General features: G+C 38.4%; 1 protein-coding gene and 1 non-coding gene across 2 annotated transcripts; both read left to right on the top strand.

The window, feature by feature from the left end:
- Window positions 1–2041: 2041 nt before the first annotated feature.
- LOC148581372 (protein FAR1-RELATED SEQUENCE 5-like) lies at window positions 2042–3569 on the top strand. The gene is made up of 3 exons (XM_088492358.1): window positions 2042–2164; window positions 2975–3034; window positions 3138–3569. The coding sequence occupies exons 1-3, from the start codon at window positions 2042–2044 to the stop codon at window positions 3567–3569; spliced, it is 615 nt and encodes a 204-aa protein (XP_088348484.1).
- Window positions 3570–20683: 17114 nt separating this feature from the next.
- Window positions 20684–20791, top strand: LOC148581371 (small nucleolar RNA R71). Its single transcript, XR_015899469.1, has one exon. It is a non-coding gene; the product is annotated as a small nucleolar RNA R71 (small nucleolar RNA).
- The last annotated feature ends 2248 nt before the right edge of the window (window positions 20792–23039 follow it).

Genomic DNA, 23039 nt, shown 5'->3' with positions numbered 1-23039 from the left:
AATGGTTGTGATTGGCTTGTGAGTATAGTGGTTCGAAGCTATGTTGAGGAGGTGTTTTATAGGCGTATGATGGGGCTTGTTGGTAACCACAAGGGGGTCCACCATATCTATCATCTTGGTACGCACCTCGGAATGGCTCTTGACCATAGTAATTTGGTGGAGGTGGTTTGTCACGAAGGGGTCCACCATAACTATTGTCTGGGTATGCATCGTAGAATGGTCGTTGTCCCTGGTACCTTGGAAAGTGTTGTTGCCGAAAGGATTGATCAGATCCTCGTGGCTCCTTCCATCTGTGATTGTTTTGACCTTGATGCATGTTCCTGTTATAGCTTCCATTCCTTTCAACAACATTAGAACCAAACTCAAAGCGACGGGGGTGAGAACTCATAGTAACTAATAAAAATTAAAAACAAAAATAAAAACAAATAAACAAGCAAAATAAATATATTTACAATAACTAATAATAAGGCACACGTTTGTAATTTCCCAGCAACGGCGCCATTTTGACAATCGGATTTCCTGCCGGTAAAGAGTTTTATGAAAGATAATCACGTTGTAAGTATAGCTTCCAAACCAACAAAGAATCCTTTCGTACAAAAACTTTGGTTGTCACAAGTAACAAAACCCAATAAAATTTATAACTGAAGTATTGAAATATCGGGTCGTCTTCTCAAGGAATTGCAGGGAGGTATGATTTATTATTGGTTATGGAAAAAGGTATATTTTTGGTTTTTGAAATAGAGAACAAGTAATTTAAATGGCAAGAAAAATAAATTAATAATTAGAAAAACTCTTGGCAAGGTAAGAGAACTCGAAATCCCATCCTAGTTATCCTTATCAGGTGTGATGAGAATTATTTATTGCTCCCACTTAGTTAACCCTTACTAAATAAAGGAAAGTCAAGTGGACTAATTAACTTGATTCCTCAAGTCCTAGTCAACTCCTATGGAAAGACTAGCTTTAGAGGGATCCAAATTAATCAGCAATTCGCAATTTTCAATCAACTGCTGAGTTTGACAACTCAAGTGTCACCAATTACTCAACCAGAGCAAAGGGAGAAAAATATAAATTATTTATATCATAAATAGAAGAAAACAATCATAAATCTGAAATACCTCAAATAGCATTTAAACATAAATTCAAATCTAACATGGGAAGGTTCATAAGCCAATTTGGCAACATAAGTAATTAACAAGTAAAAGCATTAGAGTTAATAAAAGTAGAAGAGAAACTAAAATAAAGGAACATTGAACCTGAAATTGAGGAGAAATAATCTTAAAGTTAAGAGAAATCCTAAATCCTAAAACCTAAGAGAGAGGAGAGAGCCTCTCTTTCTAGAAAACTACATCTAAAAACCTAAAATTGTGAATTATGAATGTTGTTTCAATTATGTCTTGAGTCTCTGCAAGTTCCCTGGCTTTATTCTGTGTTTCTGGGCCGAAAACTGGGTCAAAACGCGGCCCGAAATCGCCCCCAGCGTTTTCTGTTAATTCTGCAGATCGCGCAGGTCACGCGTACGCATCGTCCACGCGTGCGCGTCATTCAAAAATTTTTCTTGTCACGCGTATGCGTCGTCCACGTGTTCACGTCATTTGTGCAGACTCCAATCCACGCGTACGCGTCAGGCACGCGCACGCATCGCTGCAATTTTTTCCATTCCGCACGCTCGCGTGAGCCATGCGCGCGCGTCGGTATTCGCTGGTCATCTCCTTAGTTTCTTGTGTTCCTTCCATTTTTGCAAGCTTCCTCTCCATTTTCTAAGCCATTCCTGCCTTATAAAGCCTGAAACACTTAACACACGGATCATGACATCAAATGGTATAAAGGAGAATTAAAATATACTAATTAAAGTTCTTTAGGAAGCAAGTTTTCAATCATAAAATAATACTAGGAAGAAAAATGTAAATCATGCAATTAGTATGAATAAGTGGGTGAAGACTTGGTGAAACCACTCAATAAAACACAAGATAAACCATAAAATAGTGGTTTATCAAGTTGCACCTCTCGTTTCATACGTACGTGACCTCTGACAGCCATTTTAATGGAGGACAATTCCATTGAACCGAGTTGTCTCGCACCAGATTCTTTCACCAACGACATTACCACGCATTCAATCGACAACCTGCTCAAGTCGTTCGACGGGGAAAGTGAACAGTCGGACAAGGTAACCAATGTATGTTGTTTCTTTCGGATGTATGTTTATTTACATATAAATTAGATGGTTATTAAAATATCAACATTCTTAACCCATGATGATATTTTGTTACAAAAGGTAAAATTTGGATGGTGTAATATATAAGTGGATGATCCCGTAAAAAAATTAGTTTCAATTTTTTCTATTTATAAAGAATTACATTTTTAGAATTGTGGGATGTCATAATACAATGTACTGGTTAGTTGTTATTACTTACTAGCTACAGCTTGGTTTCTTGTTAGGTTTTTATAACTTGTTACAATGAACTATTGTTCAAGTCCTAAAGAAGATGAAGATGGAAAATTATTTACTGGAGATGATAAATTGTTACATTACCTTTTTAATAGGTTACCCTGAGACATTTTCAATATATGTTTAGTGTTAAATGAGAAAAATTTTCCCATGGTTGCGACTAGAATGTGAAGAATCCCCATCTGTATGCTCCCATTCCATGCATGCACTAACAAATATGGATAAATATGTAAGAAAATTATAGGAGCTAATAACAAGACTTTTCACAGCATAGTAGAAGACTCACTTTTAGTTTGTGTAGTTATATTTTATATGTGGTGGACTTATGCATTCTCTATATAAATAATTAATATAAAACTAACTAGTTAGGTGCCACTTTGTATGAGTATAGTCTCATTGTTCTGCTTTCGTTTAATTCATGTATATTAATAAATTTTAGTATCATATTTTTAGAAAGAGTATTAATAAAATCTATTTAGTTGATATTTTACTATAGTATCTATTTACTTTGTGTATGTTTGATTGTAGGCTATAGAATGTATGGAAATTACTGAGTTTGGATGTGATGACACGGATCTTGTTGATGAGGTTTGGACTCTAGTTTGTTGTTATTTTTTCGTTAACTGCATGTTTGAATTGACCATTAATCGTCGTGTTCATCAAATGATGTCTATTTTGAACTGATTCCCAGTTACCGAATCATAGTTGCCTTGCTAAAGACGAAATACCAAGAGTTGGGATGCGGTTTGAGCATTTGAAGCTGGCCCAGGATTTTTATGCGAGCTATGCAAAGAAAGTTGGCTTCATAAGTAAGATACGGGCCACTAACTTTGACAGGATGACAAATCAACCGATCAACCAATCTATCCATTACAATCAGGAGGGTTTCTGCGGGTCTCGTGTCAAAGCACCCACACGGAAGAACATGATTGCAGCTGTAGGGTGCAGAGCAAGAATATATGCAAAGTTTGACAGGGAAAAGCAAGATTGGGTCTTGTTGAAGGTTGAACTAAATCACTTGCACCCGTGTTCAACTAAGAAGGCGGTGCACTACCACGAGAACAGGGAGTTGACAATGCATGCGAAGTGCATCATTGAGGTTAATGATGAGGCGAGCATTTGACCCAACAAGACCTTTCTAGCATTAGCCAATAAAGTTGGTGGGCCTTCGAACTTGGGCTTCTCAGGGAAGGACGTCAGGAATTACATTTCATCAAGTCTCCGATCCACAAATGTCAACGCAGATGTCAAGGAGATGCTGAATTACTTCTTGCGAATGAAGGAGTTAAATCCGAACTTCTTTTACGCAGTGAATGTGGATGACGATTATAAGTTTACGAGTGCAGTTTGGGTGGATGCAAGGTGTAGAGTGTCTTATGAATACTATGGAGACGTGGTCTCATTTGATACCACATACAGCACGAACCGGTAAATGTATTTACATTCACGTTATCTAATTATTTTATTATTTTTTATTAGTTGGATGTTCCTAAATATGGTTGTTCTTCCTTTAGGCATGGATTGCCGTTCGTTGCTTTCATTGGTGTGAACCACCATGGTAAGTTTACTTTGCTAGGTTGTGCTCTGCTAGGCAGCAAGGAGATCCCGAGTTTTGAGTGAGTGTTCACACAATGACTGAAGTGCATGGGAACTGCACCGAAGGGCATCATCACAGACCAATGCAAGTCTATGTTTGGTGCAGTTAAGAAGGTCCTCCCTAATACACGACATCGTTGATCTATATGGCATATAACAAAAAAGATACAGAATAAGCTTGGAGGTTATGCTAGGTTCAGAGAGTTGAATGCTGAGTTGAATCACATTATATGGAACTCTCGGTCGGTTGAGGATTTCGAGGATCATTGGGCTGAGTTCATTGATGAGTTCAACTTACATCACAACAGATGGCTATCAGGTTTGTGTCTTTTTAGTAAAACCATGCGTCGTAAGTGCTTAGATGTTGTTGTGTTCTTGTATTCTATTCTAAAAATATGTTCTTATGTATGGTTTTGCTTTTGGTGGGTTTGTTTGCTTTTTAGATCTGTTTGAGAACCGACACATGTGGGTGCCAATCTTTTTCAAGGGTCAATTCTGGGCTTCCATGAGGAGTACGTAGAGGAGTGAGGGTATGCATTCATTCTTTAGTGGATTCTTAAATTGCAGGACTAGTTTGGTCGTGCAAGGAACGAAGGAGCAAAAGGAACTGGAGGATGATGCTACAGACTCGAGAGGTCTAATCCCATGTGCAACTAGATCAGTCATCGAGAGACAATTTCAACAAGAGTACACCAACGATATGTTTAGGGATGTCCAAACGGAGTTTGCAAAGAAAGCTGATTGCACTATTCGTGCTATGTATGAACAGGGTGACTCGGCTTCGATAAAGATGGAAGAGGAAATACTAGTCTATGAGACGACCCGGCATGTTACGTACGACATCCATTTTGACCATTCGACCCACGCGGTTCGATGTGATTGCAACTTGTTCGAGAGTGCAGGTATATTATGTTGCCACTATCTTGTAGTACTTTCATCTTACAAAGTGAATGAGGTGCCTTCCTGCTATGTTCTACCTCGTTGGAGCAAGAACATAAAGCGCAAGCCCACCTACATTAAGAGTAGCCACGACATTAGACGTTCAGATGAAAGCCACAACATATTCAGAGGGTTGTGTGCACATTTCTACAATGTTGCGCAGGAATTCGTGGATTGTGATGACGAAGCAGACATGTTGCATGCTGCTCTGGATGATGCAAGGGCCAAGCTAGTAGATTACCGTGCCATGATGCAGAATAAGACCGTCGCTATTGCACACAATAGCATTGCCACAGACACGTCAATCGTGCTGGGCACAAAGAACATCCAGGCCCCATCAAAGGTAACCACAAAGGGTCGTCCAAAAGGTAAAAGGCTCGGATATGAGTTGGATAAATCGATCAAAAAATCCATGCAGAGAAAGTGGAAGAGTTTAGGCAAGGTATGTACAGGAATTAAATTTAAACTTCACATTTACTACGGTTTTTATTATGTCGATAGTGACTTGTTTTTGTTTGAGTTTGTTTCTTTCAGGATAATTGGTGCGCAGAAATTGTGATTACACTTTGATTATGTAAAATTCATCGCTCTTTCTTTCCCTGGTAATGGCGCCAAGAACATGATGCCAATACCATGGTTCACAACTTCGCACAACTCACCAGCAAGTGCACTGGGTCGTCCAAGTAATACCTTACGTGAGTAAGGGTCGAATCCCACGGAGATTGTTGGTACGAAGCAAGCTGTGGTCATCTTGTAAATCTCAGTCAGGCGGATATCAAATGGTTATGGAGTTTTCGAAAATAATATAATAAAATAGGGATAGAAATACTTATGTAAATCATTGGTGAGAATTTCAGATAAGCGAATGGAGATGCTTTCGTTCCTCTGAACCTCTGCTTTCCTGCTGTCTTCATCCAATCAGTCTTACTCCTTTCCATGGCTGGCTTTATGTGATACATCACCATTGTCAATGGCTACTTTCGGTCTTCTCTCGGGAAAATGATCCAAATGCCCTGTCACGGCACGGCTAATCGTTTGGAGGCATCACCCTTGTCAATGGCTTCATCTTATCCTCTCAGTGAAAATGGTCAACGCACCCTGTCACGGCACGGCCATTCATCTGTCGGTTCTCGATCATGCTGGAATAGGATTTACTATCCTTTTGCGTCTGTCACTAACGCCCAGCAATCGCGAGTTTGGAGCTCGTCACAGTCATTCATTCATTGAATCCTACTCGGAATACCACAGACAAGGTTTAGACTTTCCGGATTCTCTTGAATGCTGCCATCATTCTAGCTTACACCACGAAGATTCTGATTAAGAGATCTAAGAGATACTCATTCAGTCGAAGGTAGAACGGAAGTGGTTGTCAGGCACGCGTTCATAGGGAATGATGATGATTGTCACGTTCATCACATTCAGGTTGAAGAGCGAATGAATATCTTAGAAGCGAAACAAGATGAATTGAATAGAAAACAGTAGTACTTTGCATTAATCTTTGAGGAACAGCAGAGCTCCACACCTTAATCTATGGAGTGTAGAAACTCTACCGTTAAAAATACATAAGTGATAGTCCAGGCATGGCCGAGAGGCCAGCCCTCAAACGTGATCTAAGATAGCATACAACTGATCAAAGATGCCTAATACAATAGTAAAAGGTCCTATTTATAATAAACTAGCTACTAGGGTTTACAGAAGTAAGTAATTGATGCATAAATCCACTTCCGGGGCCCACTTGGTGTGTGCTTGGGCTGAGCTTTAACTTTCCACGTGCAGAGGCCATTTGTGGAGTTGGACGCCAGGTTTTGATCCATTTCTGGCGTTCAACTCTGGTTTTTGATCCCTTTCTGGCGCTGAACTCCAGAATTGGGCAGAGAGCTGGCGTTGAATGCCAGTTTGCGTCGTCTATTCTTGGCCAAAGTATGGACTATTATATATTGCTGGAAAGCCCTGGATGTCTACTTTCCAACGCAATTGGAAGCGCACCATTTTGAGTTCTGTAGCTCCAGAAAATCAACTTTGAGTGCAGGGAGGTCAGAATCCAACAGGATCAGCAGTCCTTCTTCAACCTCTGAATCTGATTTTTGCTCAAGTCCCTCAATTTCAGCCAGAAAATATCTGAAATCACAGAAAAACACCCAAACTCATAGTAAAGTCCAGAAATGTGAATTTAACATAAAAACTAATGAAAACATCCCTAAAAGTAACTAGATTCTACTAAAAACATACTAAAAATAATGCCAAAAAGCGTATAAATTATCCGCTCATCAATAATCGTGTAGAATCTACTGGAAATCAAGATTTGGATGATTCCGCTCAGCAGTTTGGGTCTTGTTGAAATATTAATGTAAATTTATCACATGATAAAAGCAAGCCTCAATAAATATATTCAAACTTATAATTCATCAGTATTTTGATTCTTTCACTGTCTTATTTTTGGAGTGTGCCTATCTTTTATATTAGTATATGTTGAAGAATGACATCTTATTGCATTTTGTAGAATTTTATCTATTGTTTGTAGTTTATATATTATTTGTTATGTAACCTGTTGCTTATTGTTCTTTGTTATTTATTCCTTTTGTAGGAAGAAATACTAAGAAATTTGAGGCACCGGCTTGAAGTGCCCTTTGATGGTTCCAAAACAGAGCACCAAGTATGTGGTTAAGGCAAGTTTTGTAATTTTCAAATCAATATTCTGAAATTCGCTACTATACCCTACATTCTATCATATCCAATTTTTTCTCTTGGTCTGATCCAATCTTCACTTTTATGCTACTGCTCAAGTTTGCTTTGCATGGCTTACTTAATAAACAGTCTTAATGTTGTTGATCTGCAATGTGGTGACAATAACTACTTGACGTGCAAATTTATGTTAATAAGAAAATGTTTAGGGAGAAATAGAAATATTTTAAATTGAGTTGCCTTATTGGATTAACCAATAGGTTGCAAAGAAAATTACTATCCGTTTCTTTGTTGCATGTCTATATTAGTACATTGATACCTAGTGCACATTATTTTTAAAAGTGGATTTTTTTTAAAATATCTGGTTTGAAAATTGGATTTTTAAAAACTAGTTTTAAAATTGGATTTTTGTTTAAAGAAACTGATTTTAAAACTGGATTTTCAAAAATTGGTTTTAAAACTGAATTTTTGGTTAAAAAATCTGGTTTTAAAATTGGATTTTATAAAAAAAACCGGATTTTAGATTTGGATTTTAAAAAAAAAACTGGATTTAAAAAAATCGGATTTAAAACCGGTTTTATATGTAAAACTGGATTTAAAACCGGTTTTATACGTAAAACTGGATTTAAAACCGGTTTGTAAGTAAAACCGGATTTAAATTCTAAAACCGATTTAAAACCGGTTTTTATTTTTTTAAACCGGTTTAGAACCGGTTTCTCTCTTCAATCCAGTTCTGGTTTGGTTTTATGAACCATAAAACTGGTTCTGAAATGGATCCAGTTTGGATTTATAAAAATCCAAACCATGCCCACCCCTAACCGTGTGCCCCAAGCGATCGCGTGGATTCAAAATTATTAACCCCCTGTGACGCGAACCCTACCCATCGCGCCCCCCCAACCCTTTCTCCTTCCTCTTCCCTGCAAACACCCCCTCTCTCTCTGCCCTTCGCCACCGCGCCACCCTTCGCCGCCGCACCACCGACGACCACCCAAACAGCACCGCCGCGCCACCCCCTTCTTTCTTTTCCCTCTCTTTCTTCTTCCCCTCTCCTCTTCTTCCCTCCACCACTACTACCCTCCCCCTCCGCAACCACCGCCCCCACCGCGCCGCCCTCAACCGCCGCGCCACCACCCACCACCCACAACCCCTTCCCTTCCTTTCCCCTTAACCCCTCCCTCATTACCTTTCCAAACCCCCTGCCTCCGAACAGCCCTCACCGCCGCCGTGCCACCCTCCACCGCCGCGTCAGCCGCCACCACCACCATCCCCCAGCCACCTCTCTGCCCCACTTTCATTCCTACGTCTACCAGGTTCCGCCGAACGCCACCCTTCTATCAATTCATAGTTAATTACATTTTTTCTATTTATCTTCATAATTAGGCTAGTTAGATATGCATGTTGTAGTGGATTCTAGGTTGTTAGGTAGCCTAGGATGTGGTTAGTGGATTTAGGCCTGATTAATTGCGCTGTTCGTGTTTCTTGTTTTATACTTTTCGTAATTCAGCTATTGCTGTGATGTTAGTATTGTTCATATGGTGTAATTTACTGTTTCATGCTGCTTTTTACACTGCTTTTTCATGTTCATATTCCTTATATGTAATTGCAGCTATATTTTAATTCATATGAACTGTTCTACTTACTATTTCATTTTCGGGAACATCCAATTTTAGCCGGGATGCTGCTCAAATTTCTGTAAATTGTTTTGATTTTCATTCCTATTTTGGTTTTGGCAAACTTGCACTCTGCTTTACTCAGCTTTTACCAAACCAATTCATGAATGACAGGGCAAGCTTTCTTATTCTTTTTAATTTCCTGGTTTATAAATTGCATCTTGGATGATTCAATTTCACTTTTTGCTATTTTCATTTGATTCATCCTTGACTTTCTTGTTTGAATTTGAGTTATCTGTTGCTTTAATTTGTGAATTCTCGTTATTTAGGAAATGCTCATCATGCCACTTAATCTAATCCACTTTTTACTAATTCACTAATTTTAACTTCCTAACCTCTTTTTCATTCCTAACCCACTTACCTTTCAAAACATCTCTTCTAGTTTTTCACTATTCTCTCTAACATTCTAACCAAGGCATGACGAAGGTTTTTCCTACTTAACATGAATCCTTTTACATTTTGGATTGTGAATTTTTATTCTCGGACTTTTAACTCCTATACAATCCTTAATGCACATTTACTTAACTCCTTTTCATTATTCTATTGCTCCTTTGCCATTATATGCTTCTTTCGATTATTTGCCTACCTGCTTTTCTATTTTTATTATATCCTGGTTTTCTGTTTTTTAGGATGTCTGACACCCAAAGAAAAGGAAAAAGAAAGGCAACAACTGGCAAACGAAAAAGAGGTGAATCTGCCATGTCCATCCTTGACCTCATGCATGATGACTCCTGGCGGGAGAAACACTTTACCCCGTAGGAGAAGGCTGACCAGCTACTCCCTGCTACTGATCCCTGATAAACCACTATTTTATGGTTTATCTTGTGCTCAATTGAGTGGATTTTATCAACTCTTTACCCACTTATTCATAATATTTGCATGGTTTTATATTTTCTTCCTAATTTTATTCTATAATTGGAACTTGCTTCTCGAGCCTTTTAATTACCAAAAATTAATTTCCCCTTATCACCATTAGACGCCTTGATATGTGTGTTAAGTGATTTCAGAGATTACAGGGCAGGAATGGCTCAGAGGATGGAAAGGAAGCATGCAAAAGTGGAAGGAATACAAGAAGTTGGAGAAATTGCTAAGTTGTCCAGCCTGACCTCTTCGCACTCAAACGGCTATAACTTTAGCTACAGAGGTCCAAACGACGCGGTTTCAGTTGCGTTGAAAAGCTAATGTCCGGGGCTTCGATTTGATATATAATATGCCATAGTTGTTTTGACGCTAGGCGACGCGAACGCGTGCTCCACGCGGACGCGTCGCAGTGACGAAAAACCAGCATGGCAGATTTCGCAACCAGCAATTTCTGGGCTGTTTCTGACCCAGTTTTCAGCCCAGAAAGCACAAATTGGAGGCTATAAAGTGGGGGAATGCATCCATTCATGAAAAAAAAAGCTTTCACATTCACAATTTTAGGAGTAGATGTAGTTTTTAGAGAGAGAGGTTCTCTCCTCTCTCTTAGGATTGGGATTTAGGATTTCTCTTAGTTTTAGGAGTGACTCTCAATCTCAGGTTCAATGTTCTTTTTATTTCTTTTCTCAATTTAATTTATGAACTCTTCCATGTTACATTTGATATCTTTATTAGTGCTAATTGAGGTATTTCAGAATTACGATTGCTCTCTTTAATTTATGTATTCAAATTATTTTCATTCAGGTAGATTCTCTTCCCTTTTGGCTTTGGTTGAGTCATTGGAGACACTTGAGTTATCAAACTCATTGTTGACTGAAAATTGGAATTCTTCAAGAATTAATTCGAGTTCCAATAACTCTAGCCTTTCCCAAGGAAAGACTAGGACCTGAGGAATAAAAATTAATTCATCCACTTAACTTACCTTCATAGTTAGAGGTTAACAAAGTGGGAGAAAAATCCAATTCTCATTACAATTGATAAGGATAACCAGGATAGGACTTCCAGTTCTTCATACCTTGCCAAGAGTTTATTTTATTATTATTATTTTATTTTTCTTATCATTCAACATACTACTTCCTTATTTTCTAAAACCCCCTAATTTACAAGATTCATAACCAATAATAAGAACATACCTCCCTGCAATTCCTTGAGAAGACGACCCGAGGTTTAAATACTCGGTTATCAATTTCAAAGGGGTTTGTTACTTGTGACAACCAAAATGTTTGTACGAAGGGATTTCTGTTTGTTTAGAGACTATATCTACAACGCGACTGTTTTTATAAAATTCTTTACTAGCAAAAATTCTAACGTCAAAATGGCGCCGTTGCCGGGGAATTACAAACGTGTGCCTTATTATTGGTTATTGTAAATATTTGCTTTTTACCTGTTTTATTGTTTTTTTTTGCTTTTTTCATAAATTAAGAGGTTATTGGTTTTTATTTAATTATAAAAAAAATTTCAAAAAATTTTTTCTCGGTGTTCATCTTGATCTTCAAGTTGTTCTTCGTGTTCATCTTGACCTTCAAGTTGTTCTTAGTTTTTTCTTCGTTTTGATCTAAGAATTTTTAAGTTTGTTGTCATTTTATTGTTTTTCTCTTTCCTTATTAAATTCAAAAAAATTCAAAATTTAAAAATCAAATTTCAAAATTCAAATTTAAAAATTTTCAGAATTCAATTTTAAAATTTTTTTCAAATTTCAAATCTCAAAATTCAAATTTAAAAAATTTAAAATTTAAATTTCAAAATTCAAATTTCAAAAATTTTAAATTTCAAATTTCAAAATTTAATTTTCAAATTCAAAATTTAAATAACCTTTTAATTTAAATTTATTTTTATTTTTATTTTTTATTTTTATTTGCTACTATGAACTCTCACCCCTTTGGCTATGAGTCTGGTTACAATTACATTGCAGGAAGAGGAAATTACAATGAGAACAGGCATCAAGGGTGGAACAATCAAAGATGGGAGGAGCCACAAGGATTTGATCAACCCTCATGGTAACAACCACCTCCAATGAACTATCAACAACCACCACCATATGCCTATGAACCCTCTCCTCAAAATAACTCTGGACCACCATACTCACAAGCCCCTTACCACCAAACACCCTCATATGATCCTAACCCTTATCTACCATACCAACCACCTTATGAGCCATATGAACCATATCAAGAACCACCACTTCCTTATGTACCATGTCCATATCCATCACCTCAAGACTCAACAGAGCGTCTCACAAAAACATGTGCAAAACTTCAAGCAGCCCTTCGCCAACTGGATCAAGCGATAAATCGATTACTTTCCCGACGTTCGGACACTCAAGGAACCCCCATGGCTTCATGTGGACAATCTAATGAAGAACATAGCATGAAGGAGATACTAGAAACTCCAGTAGACAGTACAGAGCATGACTTTGTACTGAAACAAGTGGAGGAAGCTGTAATTATTAAAGAGGAAGAAGTGGTTGAAGACTTAGGAGATGCTGAACCTCCATGGGAAAGTCAGGTTATAAAACCTCCTTCCAAGGTGATTGAAATTGATGTTGAGGAGGGTGTACAACCTCCAAAGCATATCATAGCTAAAGACTTTGAAGAGGTTGATCAAGAGATGGAGATCAAAGAAGAAGAAGCACAGCCTCCCATGCCCTTGGTAAGTAATGAAGAAGAGATTGAATTGGAAGAAAGCTACCAAGAGGAAGAGGTTGAAATTGAAGAAGTTTGCAAAGAGGTGGAAGTTGTCAAAGAGCACAAGGGAGTGGAGCTTGAAATCACCTTGCCAAAGTTATTGGAGATGCCTCCCCCTAAGTTGCCATCATCCTTCACAAAATTCAAGTGGGCAAAATTCATATCCCTTAGCTTTCTAATCCCACTTGAATATGGGCTACTGGAGACGGATGGTCAACTTAGAGCTCTTTGTGGTATTAAGAGTAAGAGGAAGATGGTCAGTGGTAAGAATTGTCCTGCAAGGTTCATTATGGTTGGAAGCTTTAAGTTTAAACGCAAAGGTTGGTGTAAAGCTCAACTGAATGGGTCTAAGAAGTTGGTTGGCCGCTTTAGTGAGAATTCAGATTGCTTGCCACCCGGATGGAATCATGATGATCAACAAGAAGATGGGTGCAATAGTAAGGTTTGGGATCCTAGAATCTGTTCTGACATCCAACACCCCGGGAGCCTAAGAATCTGTTTGAAGCTTCTTAAAGGCTTCACGTGCCTAGTTTGGGATCCCGGAAGCCATTGGAATTACAAACATTGGTGGAGATTCCTGGATGAATACAAGCACAAACCACCATAACAGGGAGCTCACCAAATGTCCAACTTAAGGACTTTAACTAAAAGTGTTAGGTGGGAGACAACCCACCATGGTATGATCGTTCCTTTTTTCTTATTTAGTTTTATTTGTTTTTGAGTTTTATTTTATTTTATTATATTGAACCTGGAGTTTTGCATTACATTCATATTAACACTGCATTCTGCATTTTTTTCCAGATTAAAAAAAAAAAGCACGCATGCGACGCTGCAGCGTCGCTGACGCGTCCGCGTCACCAGGGCAATGGGAAGAAAAGAAAACAAACAGAGAGTCACGCGAGAGCATGGCTGGAGGCGCGCCTGTAGCATAATTTGACCCCACGCGATCGCGTCGCTGCGTCATGTGGAAAATATGCCTCCCACGCGTCCGCGTCACTCATGCGAACGCGTGGCTCTGTAAAATCAACGTAACAAGGGTGTATGGCAGAAAGTTGAGCTGGAGTTGGGCTACAATCGCGCTGGTGCATGAAATTGTGATCCCTGGTAATGGCTCCAAAAACTTGGTGCTCTAATCTTAATTCATAATTTGTCACAACTTCGATACAACTAACCATCAAGTGCACTGGGTCGTCTAAGTAATAAAACCTTACGTGAGTAAGGGTCGATCCCACGGAGATTGTCGGCTTGAAGCAAGCTATGTTCACCTTGTAAATCTCAGTCAGGCGAATATCAAATGGTTATGGAGTTTTCGAATAATGATAATAAATAAACAGAAAATAAAGATAGAAATACTTATGTAATTCATTGGTGAGAATTTCAGATAAGCGTATAGAGATGCTTTCGTTCCTCTGAACCTCTGCTTTCCTGCTGTCTTCATCCAATCCTTCCTACTCCTTTCCATGGCAAGCTTTATGTAAGGCATCACCGTTGTCAATGGCTACATCCCATCCTCAGTGTGAAAAATGTCCAAATGCTCTATCACGGCATGGCTAATCATCTGGAGGTTCTCGATCATACTAGAATAAGATTCACCATCCTTTTGCGTCTGTCACTACGCCCAGCACTTGCGAGTTTGAAGTTCGTCACAGCCATCCCTTCCCGGATCCTACTCGGAATACCACAGAAAAGGTTTAGACTTTCCGGATCTCAGGAATGGCCATCCATGGGTTCTAACTTATACCACGAAGATTCCAATATCTCGGACTCGGTCCTCTGTATTAGATATCCAAGAGATACTCATTCTAGCTTGTTTGCATGTAGAACGGAAGTGTTTGTCAGGCACGTGTTCATAAGTGAGAATGATTATGAGCGTCACATAATCATCACATTCATCATGTTCTTGGGTGCGAATGGATATCTTAGAAGCAGAATAAGTTGAATTGAATATAAAACAGTAGTACTTTGCATTAAATCATGAGGAACAGCAAAGCTCCACACATTAATCTCTGGAGTGCAGAAACTCTACCGTTGAAAATACATAAGTGATGAAGGTCCAGGCATGGCCGAATGGCCAGCCCCCAAACATGATCAATATGATCCAAAGTTGAACTAAAAATCATAAGATGTCTAATACAATAGTAAAAAGTCCTATTTATACTAAACTAGTTACTAGGGTTTACAGAAGTAAGTAATTGATGCATAAATCCACTTCCGAGTTCCACTTGGTGTGTGCTTGGGCTGAGCTTGAAGTTTACACGTGGAGAGGTCATTCTTGGAGTTGAACGCCAGTTTGTAACGTGTTTCTGGCATTCAACTCTGGTTCGTGACGTGTTTCTGGCGTTTAACTCCAGACTGCAGCGTAGAACTGGCGTTCAACGCCCTTTTTTGTCATCTAAACTAGGCCAAAGTATGGACTATTATATATTTCTGGAAAGCCCTGGATGTCTACTTTCCAACGCAATTGGAAGCGCGCCATTTTGAGTTCTGTAGCTCCAGAAAATCCACTTTGAGTGTAGGGAGGTCAGAATCCAACAGCATCAGTAGTCTTTCTTCAACCTCTGAATCTGATTTTTGCTCAAGTCCCTCAATTTCAGTCAGAAAATACCTGAAATCACAGAAAAACACACAAACTCATAGTAAAGTCCAGAAATGTGAATTTAACATAAAAATTAATAAAAACATCCCTAAAAGTAACTAGATCCTACTAAAAACATACTAAAAACAATGCCAAAAAGCGTATAAATTATCCACTCATCACAACACCAAACTTAAATTGTTGCTTGTCCCCAAGCAACTGAAAATCAAATTGGATAAAAAAAAGAGAATATACTATAAATTCCAAACTATCAATGAAACATAGCTCCAATCAGATGAGTGGGACTTGTAGCTTTTTGCCTCTTGAATAGTGTTGGCATCTCACTTTATCCATTGAGGTTCAGAATGATTGGCATCTATAGGAACTCAGAGTTCAGATAGTGTTATTGATTCTCCTAGTTCAGTATGTTGATTCTTGAACACAACTTCTTTATGAGTCTTGGCCGTGGCCCTAAGCACTTTGTTTTCCAGTATTACCACCGGATACATAAATGCCACAGACACATAACTGGGTGAACCTTTTCAGATTGTGACTCAGCTTTGCTAAATTCCTCAATTAGAGGTGTCCAGGGTTCTTAAGCACACTCTGTTTTTGCTTTGGACCTTGACTTTAACCGCTCAGTCTCAAGTTTTCACTTGACACCTTCACGCCACAAGCACATGGGTAGGGACAGCTTGGTTTAGCCGCTTAGGCCAGGATTTTATTCCTTTAGGCCCTCCTATCCACTGATGCTCAAAGCCTTGGGATCCTTTTTACTTACCCTTGCCTTTTGGTTTTAAGGGTTATTGGCTTTTTGCTCTTGCCTTTTGGTTTTAAGAGCTTTTGGCTTTTTCTGCTTGCTTTTTCTTTTTTTTTTCGCCATTTTTTTTCTGCAAGCTTTTGTATTCACTGCTTTTTCTTGCTTCAAGAATCATTTTTATGATTTTTCAGATTATCAAATAACATGTCTCCTTGTCATCATTCTTTCAAGAGCCAACATATTTAACATTCTAAAACACCAACTTCAAAAGACATATGCACTGTTCAAGCATTCATTCAGAAAACAAAAAGTATTGTCTCCACATCAATATAATTAAACTAAGTTCAAGGATGAATTCGAAACTCATGTACTTCTTGTTCTTTTGAATTAAAAACATTTTTCATTTAAGAGAGGTGATGGATTCATAGGACATTCATAACTTTAAGACAAAGTTACTAAATACTAATGATCATGTAATAAGACACAAACATAGATAAGCACTTAACATAAAGAAAACAAAAAACAGAAAATTTAAGAACAAGGAATAAGTCCACCTTAGTGATGGTGGCGTTTCCTTCTTGAGGAACCAATGATGTCCTTGAGCTCTTTTATGTCTCTTCCTTGTCTTTGTTGCTCCTCCCTCATAGCTCTTTGATCTTCTCTAATTTCTTGGAGGATGATTGAGTGCTCTTGATGTTCCACCCTTAGTTGTCCCATGTTGGAACTCAGTTCTCCTAGGGAGGTGTTGATTTGCTCCCAAAAGTTATGTGGAGGAAAGTGCATCCCTTGAGGCATCTCAGAGATTTCTTGGTGATGAGCTTCTTCATGCGTCTCTTGAGATCCATGAATAGGCTCTCTTGTTGGCTCCATCATTTTCTTAGTGATGGGATTGTCCTCATCAATGAGGATATCTCCCTCTATGTCAATCCCAGCCGAATTGCATAGATGGCAAATGAGGTGAGGAAAAGCTAACCTTGCCATAATGGAGGACTTGTCAGCCACCTTGTAGAGTTCTTGAGGTATAATCTCATGAACCTCCACCTCGTCTCCAATCATGATGCTATGGATCATGATGGCCCGGTCTATAGTAACTTCAGACCGGTTGCTAGTGGGAATGATTGAGCGTTGAATGAACTCCAACCATCCTCTAGCTACTGGCTTAAGGTCCAATCTTCTTAGTTGAACCGGTTTGCCTTTTGAGTCAATCTTCCATTGAGCTCCTTCCACACATATGTCCGTGATGACTTGGTCCAACCTTTGATCAAAGTTGACTCTTCTTGTGTAGGGGCGTGCGTTCTCTTCCATCATTGGCAAGTTGAACGCCAACCTCACATTTTTTGGACTGAAATCTAAGTAGTTCCCCCGGACCATGGTGAGATAATTCTTTGGGTTCGGGTTCTTACTTTGATCATGGTTCATGGTGATCCACGCATTAGCATAGAACTCTTGACCATTAGAATTCCGACTTGTTAGATGGGTTTTGTTAGAACTTCCCAACCTCTTCTTTGCATTTCATGTCGGATTTTCGGATACTCATTTCTCTTGAGTTTGAAAGGGACCTCGGGGATCACCTTCTTCTTGGCCACAACATCATAGAAGTGGTCTTGATGGGCTTTGGAGATGAATCTTTCCATCTCCCATGACTCGGAGGTGGAAGCTTTTTCTTCCCTTTCCTTTTTCTAGAGGATTCTCCGGTCTTAGGTGCCATCAATGGTAATGGAAAAACAAAAAGCTTTATGTTTTTACCACACCAAACTTAGAATATTGCTCGCCCTCGAGCAAGAGAAGAAAGAAGAGATGAAGAAGAAGAAGAAATGGAGGAGGGAGAGAGGTTGTGTTTCGGCCAAGAAGGGGATGAGAGGGTTTTGTTGTGTGAAAATGAAGAAGAATGGAGGGGTTTATATAGTGGAGGGAGAGGGGTTAAGGTTCGGCCATATGGGGAGGGTTTGGGTGGGAAAGTGATTTTGAATTTTGAAGGTAGGTGGGGTTTATGAGGTAGGTTTATAGGGAAGAGTGGATGGATGTGAGTGGTGAATGGGTGATAGGGAAGAGAGCTTGAGGTGATTGGTGAAGGGTTTTGGGGAAGGGTATTTATTGGGAAGAGAGGATGAACATTGAGAAGAGGGAAGAGTATGAGTGGAGGTAGGTGGGGATCCTGTGGGGTCCACAGATGCTGAGATGATCCTGTGGGGTCCACAGATCCTGAGGTGTCAAGGAATTGCATCCCTGCACCAATTAGGGATGTAAAATGCCTTTGTATGCAATTCTGGCATTTAAACGCCGAATTGGTGCTTGTTCTGGGCGTTCAGCGCCCAGATGCAGCATGTTTCTGGCGTTGAACGCCAGTTCTATGCTTGTTTCTGGCGTTCAGCGCCAGCTTTCCTCAGTGTGCATTCCTGGCATCTGAATGCCAGGATGCTGCTTGTTTTGGGTGTTCAACGCCAGATCCATGCTCTGTTCTGGCGTTGAACGCCAGCCAGATGCTCCTTACTGGCGTTTAAACGCCAGCAAGCCCTTCCTCCAGGGTGTGATTTTTCTTCTGCTATTTTTGATTCTGTTTTTGATTTTTCTATTTATTTTGTGACTCCACATGATCATGAACCTAATAAAACATGAAAGAACAATAAAAATAAAAATAAAATTAGATAAATAAAAATTGGGTTGCCTCCCAACAAGCACTTCTTTAATGTCAATAGCTTGACAGTGGGCTCTCATGGCTCCACACAGGTGATCAGGTCAATTTTATAGACTCCCAACACCAAACTTAGAGTTTGGATATGGGAGTTCAACACCAAACTTAGAGTTTGGCTGAGGCCTCCCAACACCAAACTTAGAGTTTGACTGTGGGGGCTTTAGTTGACTCTGTACTGAGAGAAGCTTACTGTGCCTTTTTTCCATGTTTACAGAAGGATGACCTTGAGTTTTAAACACAAGGGAGTCCTCATTCAATTGAAGGACTAGTTCACCTCTGTTAACATCAATCACAGCTCTTGTTGTGGCTAGGAAGGGTCTTCCAAGGATGATAGATTCATCCTCATCCTTCCCAGTATCCAGGATTATGAAATCAGTAGGGATGTAAAGGCTTTCAACCTTTACTAACACGTCCTCTACTTGTCCATAAGCCTCTTTTCTTGAGTTGTCTGCCATCTCTAATGAGATTTTAGCAGCTTGTACCTCAAAGATTTTCAGTTTCTCCATTACAGAGAGTGGCATGAGGTTTATTCCTGACCCAAGGTCACATAGAGCCTTCTCAAAGGTCATGGTGCCTATGGTGCAAGGTATTAGGAACTTTCCAGGATCCTGCTTCTTCTGAGGCAATCTCAGTTGATCCAATGCATTTAGTTCATTGGTGAACAGGGGAGGTTCATCTCCCCAAGTCTCACTACCAAATAAATTGGCATTCAGCTTCATGATTGCACCAAGGAACTTGGCAACTTGCTCTTCAGTAACATCCTCATTCTCTTCATAAGAAGAATACTCATCAGAGCTCATGAAGGGCGTAAGGAGGTTTAATGGAATCTCTATGGTCTATAGATGAGCCTCAGAGTCCTTTGGTTCCTCAAAGGGAAACTCCTTGTTGATCACTGGACGTCCTAGGAGGTCTTCCTCCTTGGGATTCACATCCTCCCCTTCCTCCTTGGATTCGGCCATGATGGTTATATCAATGGCCTTGCACTCTCCTTTTGGATTTTCTTCTGTATTGCTTGGGAGAGCACTAGGAGGGGTTTCAATGATCTTCTTACTCAGCTGGCCCACTTGTGCCTCCAAATTTCTAATGGAGGACCTTGTTTCATTCATGAAACTCAGAGTGGCCTTAGATATATCAGAGACTAAGTTTGCTAAATTAGAGGTACTTTGTTCAGAGTTCTCTGTCTGTTGCTGAGTGGATGATGGAAAAGGCTTGCTATTGCTAAACCTGTTTCTTCCACCATTATTAAAGCCTTGTTGAGGCTTTTGTTGATCCTTTCATGAGAGATTTGGATGATTTCTCCATGAGGGGTTATAGGTGTTTCCATATGGTTCACCCATGTAATTCACCTCTGCTATTGTAAAGTTCTCAGGATCATAAGCTTCTTCTTCAGAAGATGCCTCTTGAGTACTGTTGGATGCAGCTTGCATTCCATTCAGACTCTGAGAAATCATATTGACTTGCTGAGTCAATATTTTATTCTGGGCCAATATGGCATTCAGAATATCAATTTCAAGAACTCCCTTCTTCTGAGGCGTCCCATTACTCACAGGATTCCTCTCAGAAGTGTACATGAACTGGTTATTAGCAACCATGTCAATGAGTTCTTGGGCTTCTGTAGGCATTTTCTTTAGGTGAATGGATCCACCTGCAGAAGTACCCAATGACATCTTAGCTAATTCAGACAGACCATCATAGAATATATCCAGGATGGTCCATTCTGAAAGCATGTCAGAAGGACACTTTTTGGTCAGTTCCTTGTATCTCTCCTAAGCTTCATAGAGGGATTCACCTTCTTTCTGTCTGAAGGTTTGAACATCCATTCTAAGCTTACTCAGCTTTTGAGGAGGAAAGAACTTTGCTAAGGAAGCCTTGACCAGCTTATCCCAAGAGTTCAGGCTATCCTTAGGTTGAGAGTCCAACCATATTCTAGCTCTGTCTCTTACAGCAAACGGGAAAAGCATGAGCCTGTAGACTTCAGGATCTACTCCATTAGTCTTAACAGTATCACATATCTGCAAGAATTCAGTTAAGAACTGAAAGGGATCTTCAGATGGAAGTCCATGAAACTTGCAGTTTTGTTGCATCAGAGAAACTAATTGAGGTTTAAGCTCAAAATTGTTTGCTCCAATGGTAGGGATGGAGATGCTTCTTCCATGTAATTAGAATTAGGTGCAGTAAAGTCACCAAGCATCCTCCTTGCATTATTATTATTTTCGGCTGCCATCTCCTCTTCCTGTTCGAAAATTCCTGTAAGGTTGTCTCTGGATTGTTGTATTTTAGCTTCTCTTAGTTTCCTTTTCAGAGTCCTTTCAGGTTCAGGATCTGCTTCAACAAGAATGTTCTTGTCCTTGCTCCTGCTCATATGAAAAAGAAAGGAACAGAAAATAATAATAGGAATCTTTTTTACCACAGTATAGAGGTTCCTTTGTGTGAGTAGAAGAAGAAAAGAATGTAATGTAAAGAAAGAGAAGGGAGGAGAATCCAAACAGAAGGGTGAAGAGAGCAGAGATATGAGATGAAGAGAAGTGTTAGTAGATGAATAAATAAATAAAAGAAGATGAGAGGTGAGAGGATTTTCGAAAATTAAAAATTTTAAAGTTAAATTTCAAAAATAGTTTTTGAAAAAGGGTTAATGATTTTTGAAAATTAAGAATGAAATAAAATTAAAATAAAAAAATGAAAACAATTTAAAAAGAATTTTTGAAAAAGAGGGAGGTATTTTCAAAAATTAGAGAGGGGAAGTTAGTTAGGTAGTTTTGAAAGAGATAAGAAACAAACAAAAAGTTAATTAGTTAGTTGAAACAAATTTTGAAAATCAATTTTTTAAAAGATAAGAAAATAAGAAGTTAGAAAAGATAATTGAAAAAGATAAGATAAAAAGATATTTTTGAAAAGATATGATTGAAATTAGTTTTGAAAAAGATTTGATTTTTAAAATTCAAAATTAATGACTTGACTCACAAGTAATCACAAGATATGATTCTAGAACTTAAAGTTTGAATCTTTCTTAACAAGCAAGTAACAAACTTGAAATTTTTGAATCAAAACATTAATTTTTGATGATATTTTCGAAAATTATGAAATAAAATTAAGAAAAAGATTTTGAAAAAGATAAGATTCTTAAATTGAAAATTTGATTTGACTTATAAAAATAACTAGATTTTAAAAATTTTTGAAAAAGTCAATCCAAATTTTCGAAATTTATGAGTGAAAAAGGGAAAGATATTTTTTTGAATTTTGAATTTTTAATGATGAAAGAGAAAAACATGAAAATGATGCAATGCATGAAAATTTTGGATCTAAACATGTGATGCATGCAAGAACACCATGAATGTCAAGATGAACACCAAGAACACTTTGAATGTCAAGATGAACATCAAGAAATTATTTTTTTGAAAAATTTTCAAGAAAAAGAAAACATGCAAGACACCAAACTTAGAAATTTTTCATGTATAGACACTATGAATGCAAGAATGCATATGAAAAATAAGAAAAGACACAAAACAAGAAAATATGAAGATCAAACAAGAAGACTGGCCAAGAACAACTTGAAGATCATGAAGAATACTATGAATGCATGAATTTTCGAAAAATGCATAAAATTTTTTTAGAAAAAATGCAATTGATACCAAACTTAAAAATTGACTCAAGACTCAAACAAGAAACACAAAATATTTTTGATTTTATGATTTTATTAATTTTGTTTTAGGATTTTTGTATATTTTTATTTTTTTGAAAATTATTTGAAGAAGAAAAATAAAGATTTCAAAATTTTTAATATGAATTCCAGGAATCTTGTGCTCTTTAGTCTAAAGCTCCAATCTGAGGGTTAGACATGGCTTAATAGCCAGCCAAGCTTTAGAAGATACAAATCAGTCATACAATAACAAATTTTATTAGCAACAACTAGCTTGCTCTTGTAATGATGACTTGGAAGCCTCAGTCTAAATGAATTTAGACATGGCTTTACAGCCAGCCAGGCTTCAACATGCTTCATGAAACTCTAGAATTCATTCTTAAAAATTTTGAATAATTTTCGAAAACAGATGATAAATTTTTTTTTTGAATATTAATTGG

This window comes from Arachis ipaensis, chromosome B10 (genome assembly GCF_059453495.1).
Source record: "Arachis ipaensis isolate K30076 ecotype BB chromosome B10, ASM5945349v1, whole genome shotgun sequence".
NCBI lineage: Eukaryota > Viridiplantae > Streptophyta > Magnoliopsida > Fabales > Fabaceae > Arachis > Arachis ipaensis.
The sequence above is the reverse complement of the archived record's forward strand: the minus strand, read 5'-3'. Positions and strand labels throughout refer to the sequence as shown.

Bases quoted from the DNA above. Each gene is read 5' to 3' on its own strand.
- LOC148581372 (XM_088492358.1), top strand. From the start codon at position 2,042: ATGGAGGACAATTCCATTGAACCGAGTTGTCTCGCACCAGATTCTTTC. The intron at 2,165-2,974 runs GTAACCAATGTA...GTTTGATTGTAG, and splicing joins AAAGTGAACAGTCGGACAAG to GCTATAGAATGTATGGAAAT. The intron at 3,035-3,137 runs GTTTGGACTCTA...ACTGATTCCCAG, and splicing joins ACACGGATCTTGTTGATGAG to TTACCGAATCATAGTTGCCT.